Source organism: Phodopus roborovskii, unplaced genomic scaffold (assembly GCF_943737965.1).
Source record: "Phodopus roborovskii unplaced genomic scaffold, PHOROB, whole genome shotgun sequence".
Taxonomy (NCBI): domain Eukaryota; kingdom Metazoa; phylum Chordata; class Mammalia; order Rodentia; family Cricetidae; genus Phodopus; species Phodopus roborovskii.
The window spans coordinates 2,455,485-2,468,056 of record NW_026125506.1 but is presented as its reverse complement, the minus strand read 5'-3'; the positions used below and the strand labels follow the sequence as shown (position 1 = coordinate 2,468,056).

The 12,572-nt window shown below is 53.9% G+C and overlaps 1 protein-coding gene across 1 annotated transcript in view; it reads left to right on the top strand.

The window, feature by feature from the left end:
- The window catches only part of Myo18b (myosin XVIIIB), a 189,161-nt gene that overhangs the window by 30,083 nt on the left and 146,506 nt on the right, over positions 1-12,572 (top strand). Inside the window, exons 14-17 of the mRNA XM_051176362.1 lie at positions 1,464-1,606; positions 2,123-2,223; positions 2,570-2,633; positions 8,375-8,519. Of these exons, the coding sequence (XP_051032319.1) occupies positions 1,464-1,606; positions 2,123-2,223; positions 2,570-2,633; positions 8,375-8,519 (453 nt within the window). The remainder of the gene's footprint in view (positions 1-1,463; positions 1,607-2,122; positions 2,224-2,569; positions 2,634-8,374; positions 8,520-12,572) is intronic.

Sequence of the window (12,572 nt, the reverse complement as noted above, 5' to 3'; positions counted from 1 at the left end):
AGTACACTGGAGGGTTGCAGTGGGCCTTGAGACCATCAGTTAGCAACAACAGTGGTCACAGCCATCAGTGTGGGCGCCTCCAGGGACCCTGAGCTAGGCTCTCCTATAAGCACAAGAGCTCTGTGGTTTTGAACAGAACTGGGAGGTGGCTATTGTCATGAGTAGTTTTTCCTACAGGTCTGGTCCCACCACCATGCCAGCCCCAAATAACATACTGAGGCGCTGTAGTAGATATAATGCTGTTGGCCAGTTACTATTTTCTTATCGGCTAGCTCTGTCTTAAGTATTAACCCATTTCTATTAATCTAAGTATTTTCACGTGGTCTCATCTTACCGGAGAAAGGGGCTGGTGTTCTTTTCTCTCCGTCCTCCATCTTGGATCTACCCCCTACTACTTCCTCTCTCCTCCTTGTCTCTTAGTCCCGCCTATCTTGCTTTCCTATTGGCCAACAGTGCCTTATACATTAACCAATAAGAGAAACATATTTACAGAATGTCATCTCCCATCAGGCTATTATTATTTGAATTTTATAAATAAAGGCATTGGGAATCAGAGAGGTTAATTCGCTTGCCCAAGGTCACAGAACATGCTGGTCCAAGAGCTGATATTACCCTGGGCCAGGGTTCACAATCATGCTTTTTAATGTCCCCACGAAACTATCATAGACATTTCTCACCTCATCATGCCCCAGGCATGAAAGCCCAATGCTTCAGCTAAGCCACACACCCACACACACACACACAGTTTATCTGGAGAGGACAAACATGAGCTTGTGTGTATGTGTGCATGAGTGCATGTGTGTGCATGTGTGTGGGTGTGTGTGTGCATGCACCTGTGTGCTTTATAAACAAACATCAACATCTTCACCTCCTCCCAGAATGCTGTCTGCTCACCCACACAGCGCTGTGCTCTGATAGCCGCGACTGTGCGTCCACCACCACCACTGCAGCTCACAGGTGTTTTCCAAGAACCAGGAAGGGTTAAATCAGTTGGATGATTCGGGGCCGTGTCAGGGTCACACTGTTGCACCCCCAGCCTCCAGCGACGGGCCGCCTGAAGTGTAGAGAGGGCACCACCTTGCAGAGCAGAGTCCCCTTGGGCCTCTCGTGGGTGCCCTGCCTGCGGCCCCTTCGGTGGAGGCTCTAGCACTTAGCTATTGGGCTGGGGATGAGGGTGGGGTCGGCCCAAACTCTCTCAGATTGGTTCTGCTGTGTACAAGGATGTGGGAGACAGGAGGGGCTGGTATTACAGCAAGCAGGGCATTGTGGGTAGTCAGAATACCCATGGGGAGATTCCGGGATTCCCAGTCCCTCTGCTGGCCTTCAGGTGTTAATAAGGACTTAGGAGGACCCTGGACACCCTGACCCTGTCACTCAGATTGTCTCTGTCCTACCCGTGACTCTGGAACTTGAGACCTTCTTGAGGCACACGTGACACTCATGGTTTGTGTTCCTCCCAACAGTGGAGAAGCTCCAGGCCGCCTTCACTGTCCTCCGGGCCTTTGGCTCTGTGTCCACTGGCCACAGTCGTAGGGCAACCCGCTTTGTGATGGTGACATCCTTGGACTTCAATGCCACGGGCCGTGTCACAGCTGCTCAGTTCCAGGTGAGGCTTGGGGATGGGCAAGGGCTCCTTAAAGTGTGGTGGCTGCACCCACATCTCTAGTCAGGACCCTGGGGTGTGTCTGAATGCCTGCAGCTCCTCAGGGACAAGGGCCCTAAGAGGCTCAGCACCCCAGGATGTGGAAAGCAGCTAGATCCACACTGAAGCCTGCCTCTGTGTGCCAGACGTGTGGCCTGTCTGCCTCTCCAACATTTCAGTCGAACAGAAAACAAAATGGGGTGTTAGAGGGGATGGCCACACAGCACCTGGCGACAGGCCAGCTCAGGGAGAGCTGGCTCCTCAGCACCCACTGCTGGCACCTGTGGGTAGAGGCCAGCAGGCTTCAGTGAGGGTGGCTGCCTTGCCTTTCATGGAAGCTGGAGGATTGCAAAGCTGTGGGGTTCTGGACTTGTGATGAGGTCATCCCTGTGGTGAGGGCCTCAGGGAGTGTGGGGGCAGGGCACTCTGGTGGGGTCTTTGGGGACCAAGACACTCACGCTGCCCATCTCATCCTGGCAGACAATGCTTCTGGAGAATAGCCGTGTGGCTCGGCAGCCACAAGGCGAAGGCAACTTTGAAGTTTTCTCTCAGCTGCTAGCTGGGCTGGATGTAGATCTCAGGTGAGACAGGCCAGTTATCTGAGGCAGCAGGATGAAGCTCCAGCCAGACTGAGAGGCTGGGTTACGGGGCGCTGAGGACCCCATTACCTGGGCTGTGCATGAGGGCAGAGGGACGCTGCTCACATTTCATCCACTCTGAACCCTAGTCTCTCTCTCAGGAGAGTGTGTGAGGTTGGAGCATGGGGTAATTAGGGAGGGAGGCCCTGATACAAATAGTGATGGAAGACAGGTACAGCCTGGTGTGTCCTGGGGCAGCCGGGGTGGGTGGGGTGTGGCCCTGCAGTGTGACTCCTTGCGCTCTGCTTCCGGCATGCACTGACCCCACGCTTCCAATCCTCTCTTCCAGGACCGAGCTGAACCTGCACCAGATGGCAGACAGCAATGCCTTCGGCATGGGTGTGTGGTCCCAGGTAAGCAGCCGACCTCCAGGGCGCATCCCAGTCCCGGGGCCAGGCTGGGAGGCGATGGAGGGTCCCGTGACCCACCGTCTCCTTTCTTGTGGCTCTGTAGTTGTCAATGACAGTCATGCGGGAGAGGCAGGGACTGCCTTTGTAGAGTCTCTGGCCTGGTGGAGGTACGCAGAGGCGAGACTTGTCTCTGAACAGGGAGGGGTGTTCGGAGAGACCCGACCGAGAGCATGTCTCTTCAACCCTGGCTCTGACTGTCTCCAAATACCTGCATCTGGCTTTCCGGACCGCCTTTGCCCTCACTCAGCTGTGATGACGCTGGGGTTAAAGGCCAGGGCGAGACATGGGAGATAATGAGGTTACGAGAGAAGAGCATGGAGGGAGAAGTAGGACTGTGAGCACCGGAGGGTGACTGAAAGAGGTGCTTGGCTCGTCAGGGAAGGCTTCGTAGCCAGGGACATGGGGCCTGGCTGACATGGGATTCTGTCGGATGAGGAGGAGTTCGCCAGGTAGAGAGGAGTCAAACCAGACCAATGACACAAACGAATGGACCAGACTAGTCCCTCTCTGAGTATAGATGTAAAACAAAACAAAACAAAAAAATACAAACCTCAACACTTGCAAATTAAATCCAATAGCACATTAGAAAGACCATTCATCACAGGATGCCGGCTTCATTCCAGCGGTGTGGGCATGGCTCAGCGCATGCAAATCAATGTGTACAATACATCACGGAAACGGAATCGAGGACGCATGCCACAAGTCCCTCTCAGCAGATGCAGAAAAGGCTGTTGACAAAATCTGACGCCCCTTCAGGATAAAAGTCCTGAGGAGCCGGGGAGGGTAGAAGTGGGTCTCGGCAGCACAAATGCATGGGGGGACCCAAAGCTTCCCACAGACATGAAGAACAAGACAAGGAGCCGACGAAGACAGAGGGAAGGGGTCGCAGTATCATTATCTGCAGGCGACCTGATTCTGTGACCCTCAGCACTCCACCGGGAATCTCAGAGCCAGCTGACAGACACCTCAGCAGAGTGGCAGGGCGCAAACTTAGCACACACAGGGCCGCAGCCCTCCTGTGCACCAAAGACAGACGTCAGGGAAAGAGATCAAGGAGCCAGTCCCACCCACAGTGGCCACAGCAAACGCAGTAACGCAACCCGGGGATCCAAGTCCTCTGGGAAACTTAAAACACCAAGGGAAGACACAAGGCGCCAGAAGATGGAAACAGCGCACACGCTCATGGCGGGACTAGTGGTGTAAGTGGCTGTCCTACCAAGGCCACCTACAGACCCAGCATCCCCACCCCGGTTCCGATGCCATTCCTCATGGGCTTAGAGAAACAACCTTGAAACCCACATAGAAGCAGAAGAGAGACCTGGGGCGGCTAAAGTGATCCTAGCAAAAGCAAGACTGGGGAGGCGTCGCCACATCTGATTTCTAGTTAACCCGCAGAGACTGAGAAGTGAAAGCACCATGGGTGGACACGGAGAGACACGGGGCAGACATGGAGAGACACGGGACAGACACGGAGAGATACGGAATAAACACAGGATAGACATGGGGCAGACACAGGAGAGACACGGGATAGACACAGGGCAGACACGGGATAGACATGGGGCAGACATGGGACAGACATGGGGCAGACATGGGACAGACATGGGGCAGACACGGGGCAGACACGGGAGAGACACGGGACAGACACGGGGCAGACACAGGATAAACACAGGATAGACACGGGGCAGACACGGGCAGACATGGGAAAGACACAGAGAGACACGGGGCAGACACGGGAGAGACATGGGGCAGACACGGGAGAGACACGGGGCAGACACGGGAGAGACATGGGGCAGACACGGGAGAGACACGGGGCAGACATGGAGCAAACATGGGAGAGACACGGGGCAGACATGGGACAGACACAGGGCAGACATGGGACAGACACAGGGCAGACACAGGATAAACACAGGATAGACACAGGACAGACACAGGACAGACATATTGATCAGTGGGATACAATCGAGGACCCAGACACGAGACTGTGTACCCACAACCAGAAGTCCACACCGGGGAAAAGACAGCGCCTTCAACAAATAGTGCTGGAGCTCAGAGTGAAGCCCACGCGTCACCCTCAATAATCAGCTTCAAATGAACCCCAGGCCCCGGGCCTGAGCCTCCCCGCTCTGGAGCTGCTGGGGGAGGACAGGCCAAGCTGTGAGATAGACTTCCTCAGTGGGACTCCAGTTGCCAAGGGAACCGACACTGGCGAAGGGGTCCCAGTCACCATGGAAGGCCAGCGTGGAGGTTCCTCAGGAATGACGGCTCATGTGACCCAGCAGCGCCGCTGGGCGCTGACACAAAAGTCCACGAACCACAGGGACACTGTGTGTGGTCCCTGCACGTGTGGTCCTTAGGTGTTACATAGATAGATAAAAAGTCACAGATATACGTGTAACACGAAGTAAAATCCGTCAGGTGAGGCAGTGTCTCGTCTGCTGTGGCGATGATCCTGTGGGTGGATGGCAGCCCCGCGCCCCCCCCCCAGTGGTTCGGGGTCCATGTCCCCCGCTCCAAAGGTCAGCTATGATCAGTGGAAGAGCCAGAGAGGTGCACGTTAGTGTTTTCAATTGGCCGCCATTCTGGGCTGTGGTTCTATTTTATTATGACTTGTTGCCCTCCTCTGTGCCTCAGTTTCCCCCACCCCCAGAGTTGGTATGCAGGACAGCAAGTGAGCCAGTACCGTCGGCAGCCCTGGGGGTCTGAGGGTCTGGAGTGTGGCCGTGTGGGTAAGGCAGCCAGAGAAGGGAAGTGGCTCCTGTGACTTCTACTCCAAGCGAGCTGCTGAGCACATGACCATGGCACACAGACCACACACGCTGCAGATGATGCACACATTAGACACACACACACACCATAGACATGCCACACATGCTGTAGACATGAACACACACACCAGACACACACACACCATAGACATGCCACACATGCTGTAGATATGCATACACACACCAGACACAATACACATGCCATAGACATGTTACATATGCTATAGGCATGCACACACATGCCAGACCTGCACACATACATACACATCACAGACATCACACACACTACAGACATGCATACACACACCACAGACACACACATGCCATAGACATGCCACACCCACTATAGACACATGCACACATACATGTGTATCTATACATCTCACGTCCCACACATATCTGTAGCCCAAGCATCCTGCTAAGCCCTCCTGTAACTGCTGTGCCCTGACCGAGTGTCACACAAAGCGGACACACTGTGTGCTTGCTGTGATGCGAACATACATGGAGTGTTGGAGGCTTAGCCCCTAAAGTGGGGACTTTGGGAGGTGGCCAGCATTCAGTGAAGTGTGGGCTCCCATGATGGCGCAGGCAGCTTTACATGAAGAGCAGGATGCTCTGAGCTAGGCAGCTTTCCCCGTCCTTCTATGCGACGGCTCTGTCAGGTCAGCCTGCAGCCTGGGGTTACACCAGATGCAGTGCTGCACTCGGGATTTCCCAGACAGCCATCCCGCGGGAAGGCACGCATTCTCATTAGTTACCCCGTCTCAGACGTTTCAAAACTGGCGGCAGAGCAACCCTTTGGACACGACTTTGACTCAGTTTGGTTTGGAAGCCATGCACACACGCACATGCACACACACACACACACACACACACGCACACACACACACACGCACGCACACACACACACGAGTGGATATGTCATTGGCACGTTCTTTTTCCTTGCTGTGTAGTACTCCTGCCCTGAGCTCCGATTCACCACTTCCTGCTTAGCCCTCTCTCCTGGTACCCAGGATGTATCCATTCATCTGATTTATTTGTTTTCACTGTTTGTGTCCAAAAGCAGATCCATTCAGGGCATTGCGCTGTTACTTTGGAAAAAACAAACAAAACCCATGGGCTCTCTATCCATCCATCCATCCTCCTGAGCCTCATCACATTTGACAGGAATGCATCTCCCTGCTAACTCATGTTCTCTGCTCCCAAAGAGACATGGGGTGCAGAGGAGAGAGGAGAGAGCCTTTCTGGGAGTCTCCCTACCCTCTCACGACAGCTAAGTGCTGGGTGAAGGGTTCTACCTGTTATTCAATATCAAGTGCTCCTTGCTGGCGTCGGGAGCCGTGGTAATCGCGAATCTTGTCCTCTGTGCGCCCTTTCCCCGCCACTTTGAAATCTCATAAATAACCGGGCGCTTGTTGGGAGAACCCTCCCTTCCCTGTCTGCTGTGGAGGAGCAGCTGCGGTTGCTAGGCTGAGCCCCTGGTTGCTAGGGACTTTGTGGTTCTGTGGTGGCCCAGAAGTGTGACAGAGCGCTGGGACATGCTTCTGCTGTTAACTAAAACACTTCCACCTGCTTTGATGCCATTCCGACTGGGCGAGGATCCTTTCATGCCTCTTAGTTATCTGCTGTGGCTGGAGTAGAAAGGAAAGGCAAGGACTCAGGGAAGCCTCTGGTTTTGTCTGCAGTTAATTTGCTGTGTGACCTTTGGCAGCTGTCATGCCCTCTCTGGGCACGGGACTCTACAAAAATCCAGGACCTGTCAGGTCTAACAGGCTGCCCTGCCCTGTGTCAGCCAAATTCTTTACTTGGGTCGGGTTCAGATTGGTCTGTCATTATGAGCTGTGGCAGGTTACTGGCAAAAGGGTTCCTGTTCCCGCCTCAATTTCTCTTCGTCTTTCAGGCTTCTTGGGTGTGTGTGTCCTTGGCCAGATGTCTCTCACACAGGACTACTTTCAGATTAATTTTAATATTCAGTCAAAATAATAATTAAAACCATAAATCTGACAGAAAATGACGCTTGAAGCTCAATAACCCTTAAACACCTCATTGGGCCATTCCTTCCTGCTTTAGATTCTCTGGCAACTTCCCTTCGTCCCACAGGGGGCGGCAAACAAGTTTCGCTCCCGAGGTAGGTCATGGGGTTTGGTGGCAAAAGGTGGCGTCCTGGAATGTATCTGGGTCCACTGACTTGCTGTGGGATCTTGATTGATTAGTGATATCTGCTGTGGGTCCAGAAATGGAAGTGGGGTCAGGTCTCAGGGCTTACTCGGCTCAGCTGCAAACTTTGGCTCCTCAGAATTGCGTCTGTGGCTTTCGTGGCAGACCACGGACCGTCTCAGGCCTTGTCTGCCGTCCTTCTTTGTGTCATCACCCACCTCCGCTAATCACCAATTCGGGGCCCTGGTCTGGTCAGCCACTGGTGTTATCTCCTTCCTCAAGTGCGGGGGCCCTCTGTTCCGTTCACTTGGTCAGTTCCCCGCATCTACCTTTCAAGCTCCTGCCCCAGTTTCTGCTCCTCTCTGTGATCTCCTGTGGCCCTGCTCAGGCCTGGGACCCGCCATGCATCCTGTTTCTCACACACCATTGCTTGTGTCCCGTTCTCTCTGCCTTGAGAGGCTCCAGGGTTGGGGTTGAGCTCGGGCTCCATTATCTTGGCATCCAGACCAGAGCTCACTGCAAATCGGAGCCTCGATAAATCCTTCCAGAATGAATAAAACCCACCCCGAACCCCAAACCGGACACAAATGACTTTTACAACCTTCCCAGAAGTCTGACTGTGGCTGCCAAACCGAGCCCCGCTTGACCGTGGGTAATTTACCGCAGTCATAAACCGACTGTGTGCCCCGCAGACTGACCTCAGCTCTGAGCTGTGAATTCCAGTCTCTCCACTGTGACAGCCGTTTTCTCCTCTTCCCTTAGCCTGAAGATAAGCAGAGGGCGGCGGCTGCGTTTTCCGAGCTCCGGGCCGCCATGGAGCTGCTGGGCATCTCTGAGGGCGAGCAGCGAGCCATTTGGCGGGTGCTGGCAGCCATCTACCACCTGGGTGCAGCAGGGGCGTGCAAAGGTATGGTCCGTCCCTCCTGTCGTCTGATGTGGCCTTTCTCTCAGAAAGCTGGAGACAGACGCCACCACCATTCCTGTCTCAGGGTTCCCCAGTGACAGACTTTCCAGCTACTGCTGCCCCTAAGAACCTGTCACACTGATGGAGACCCTGTCATCTCCACTCTCTGTCACAGTGGTCACCAGCCACACAGGGACAAAGAACACTGGAAATGTAGCCCATGGCTAAGGAATTGAATTTAGAATCGTATGTAAGTGCGTGAGAGCACGTGTGTGTGTGTGTGTGTGTGTGTGTTGTATTTTGTGTGCATGTATGTTGTGCATATAGTGTGTGTGTGCTTGTGTATGTATGTGGTTTGTGCATATCTTTGTGTGCATATGCGTGTGCATGTGTATGTGGTGTGTGCGGCGTGATATATATATATATATATATATATGGTGTATGTATATATGTTTGTATGCATGTATGTGTATGTATGTGGTGTATGTGTGTGTGTTTATGTGTATTTGGTGTGTTTGTGTATGTGGTGTGGTGTATGTACATGCACTTGTATGTGTATGTGCTGTGTGTATATGTTTGAGTGCATATATGTGTATGCATGTGGTGTGTGTGTGTGTGTGTGTGTGTGTGTGTGACAGAAGCCATAGGACTGCTTCCTCAGGTGCTCTTCACATTCGATTTTCAGACAGGGCCTCTCACTGGCCTGGAGCTGCCCGTTCAGGGTAGATGGCTGGCGTGTCCCAAAGACCTCCCTGGTTTTGCTTCCCAGCTCTGGGTTAGTGTCAGGCCACCATGCCTAGCCTGGCGTGTTGGCGTGTGCACCTGAATGCCAGGTACTGAACTCAGGACCTTGTGTTTGTGCAGCAGGGACTTTGCACACTGAGTCATCTCCCGGTAACTTTAAGTTAGCAGTGGCATCTGCTGGTCAGAGCGGTCTCAGGCTCCGGGCGGAGGTTGCCCATGCGAAGGATGTCTGTCCCTACCATGCATGCTGGGCTCCACAGTCATCCCTGCCGCCGGCTGTGATCGACAGCTTGCTGGTTGTGTCTTTGCCCTCCCCAGCCGTTTCCCCACACTGCTGACGCTCTGGAGTTGCTGCCCTGTTGTGAACACTTTACAACAGGTGTTTGCCTACTTACACATCTGTGCTCGGACTGTCCCGGTGGCTTCTTGTTTCTCTCGCTGCCGTGGCACTGTGACAAATGCCCAGCCTCTCCTCTGTCAATGCTGGGTGCCAGGTGCCTGCAGCAGGTCATGTGCAGTCACAACCCGTGAAATCTCACGGAATCACTTCCCTCTCCAGTCTGTGGCTCTGGCCTTTATTCCCAGGGCAATGCCACCTTAACCCCGTTTCTGCCATCATATGTATTTCCTTCTGGGTTCTCACGTCCTTTTCTATAGTTTCTAAGAACACTGGTCCTTGGGTGACCACAGAAGATCTTGCCTCAAGGGCAGTCAAGGCAGAGGGGGCCACATCCAGGAGTTAGAAAGAAGGAAGAGGCTAGAGCTTCTCATGTGACCAACTCTGATAGGCTAGGACTCCTTAATTGACAGCTCCAACTGCACTCAGTGGGAAGGGCTGTCTGGCGGTGGAGGTTCAGCTGGAAGAGAAGGAGGTGGTGGGCGAGGAGGAGAAGGCAGAGGACCAGTCGAGCACACATCTGGTCCCACCTCCCCGGGTCAACCAGACAGGCTCTTTGCCTCCAACTGGGCTAGACTGCAGTCAACCTGCATGGTAAAGAAGGTGTCAGCTCAAGTCCCTCTCCTCTAGGGACAGGTGGGCGTCCCCTGCCTCCAATGTGCTTTCAGAAGCTCCCTCGAACGGACACGCCAAGGATGATAAGAGGGAAATCCATGTCTATAAATATTTTATTAACTCATGGTATGGCGGTAATTCCCACCGCCTCCCCCCCCTTACCCACCCAATACATTATTTTACGGAGAGTTTGTGTCAGTTTGCCTGGAAGCCCTGCCCCATGATTTACTGTATTTTTCTGCTTTGGAAGATTTCATAATGGGTTGTTCTAGAATCAGCTATTAAAAATCCACAGTCGTGTGTAAACGCCTCTGCCTTGTGTCATAACAGATCACTCTGAAATATATTAGGCTCATTTTCATTAATCAGGGATCCTGCCTGTGCCTCCTCAGGATGCTTTGGGAGCCTTGAAACCAGCTTGGGCTGGGTGGGGAGACGCGGGGTCTGGTGGCTGGATGGGGGCTTTGTGACGGAATGGGCTGATGATCTGAGACGTCTCAAGAACATTTGCAAATGTGGCCTGACTGCTGAGCGTGCTGTGGCAGGGGGGCTCTGCCTCCGTTTCCTCCCGGCGAAATGAGCTGGGGTTGTGGGGCGGCTCGGTTGGGCGAGCGTGCGGACCTGAGCTTGGAGGCCTGGCACCCACATGAGCTGGCACAGTGGCTGTCTAGCTCTAACACTGCTCTCCAGGTTCAGTGAGGGACTCCGCCCCTGTGAACAAGACAGAGAGAGACTGGAGAGAATGCCCGGTGCTGATCTCTGACCTCCACATGCACACACGCACACGCACGCACACAGGAACATGTACACACATGACAGTGGCTTGATGAGGGCCTGAGTTCCCAGCACCAGGCGAAGCTTTCAGACTGAGGCAACGCTCTGTCCTTGGGGACTCGACGCTGCCATCGGTAAAATGGGACAGTAACGCCCATGTCAGCGTACTGAAAAGCCTGTTTCCTTGATACTGACATGATTATCATCAACTGGGAGTTCTGCCCCGAGGGAACTGGGGCCTGTCTCCATTCCTTCCCCATTCCATGCGCTCCTACCGCTCTCCACAGACAGTGGAGCCGTGTGTCTCTGTGCCCGCTGACCCTAGCGGCTCTGCAGAGAGGCCCACGGCAAATAGAATCCTGCCACGCAGCCGGGATGAGAGATGCTCATGTCTGTGGCTTCCACTACAGCTTGACCTCTTTTCTCCGTGAAGGCCAGAAGCATGCTGGATTTATTTGCCGTTCACTAAATTCACCGGCCTGCTTAGCATTGACCCGTTGCCTAATATATGACACAGTCAGACCATATATAAGCCCAGGAGGGGCTGGTGATGGGAAAGAAACGAGGCACAAGACCACAGCCAGCTCCCTGCCTCCATCATAAAGATGCCAGGCCCTGAATGAATGGGGCTATAATTTGGGGCTCCAGGAGGCTCACCGCACATTGTCACTAATGACAAGGGCCCAACACCCCATCATTTGCTGGACACTAGAAAAGTCAGTCCATGTGGGGGTGGAGGAGGTCGGTGGATTTGCTCTAGGCTGGGGAGGCCCTGAGCACAGGAGCTAGCATGGACACAAGGTAGCCTCTTCCTTGTTCTGTCCAGGACACCCCTCTCTCTGCTGCTTTGTGGCTGTGGTTCCCACCCACACTTCGTGTCTATGAGAAACAGAGACACTACGGAGGATTCGGTACCATGCAGCAAAGTTCCTTCATGCCCCGCCTCCTGCTGCCCCAGGACACAGTGGGCGACTCCAGCAGTGCCTTCTCCTCTCCTGAGTGGCTTTTGGTCACGGCGCCTGTCACGTCCACAAGATGAAGGCAGAAGTCCCCTTTGCCCTCCCCCTCCCCCTCCCCCACTCCTCCTTTGTCTTACATTTCTTTTTACATTTGGTTATTTTATGCGTGCCCGTGTTTTGCCTGTGTGAATGCCTGAATCACACTCATGCCTGGTGCCCTGGGGTCCAGAAGAGCGTGTCAGATGTTCGGATGCTGGGAACCAAACCCAGGTCCTCTGCAAGAGCAAAAAGTGCTCCTGCCCACTGCACCGTCCCTGAAGTCCCGCTCGCCTTTATTTCCCACCCCCTCAAGGATGGCAGCCCCCCCCCGCTGCCCTGAGACACTGCCTCCATTTTTCCAGACTACAGAGATTGCCTGTGGGAAGTGCAGTGATGCTGGGAACAGGAGGAGAAGGGTTGCAGGCAGGCAACAGCCTCCGGCTGACAGCTCAACCAAAAAGATACAGGGAGGGTGCTCTGGTACTTAAGTATGCAGCGTTTGAACATCTTTCTCTTTATCCATGTGAG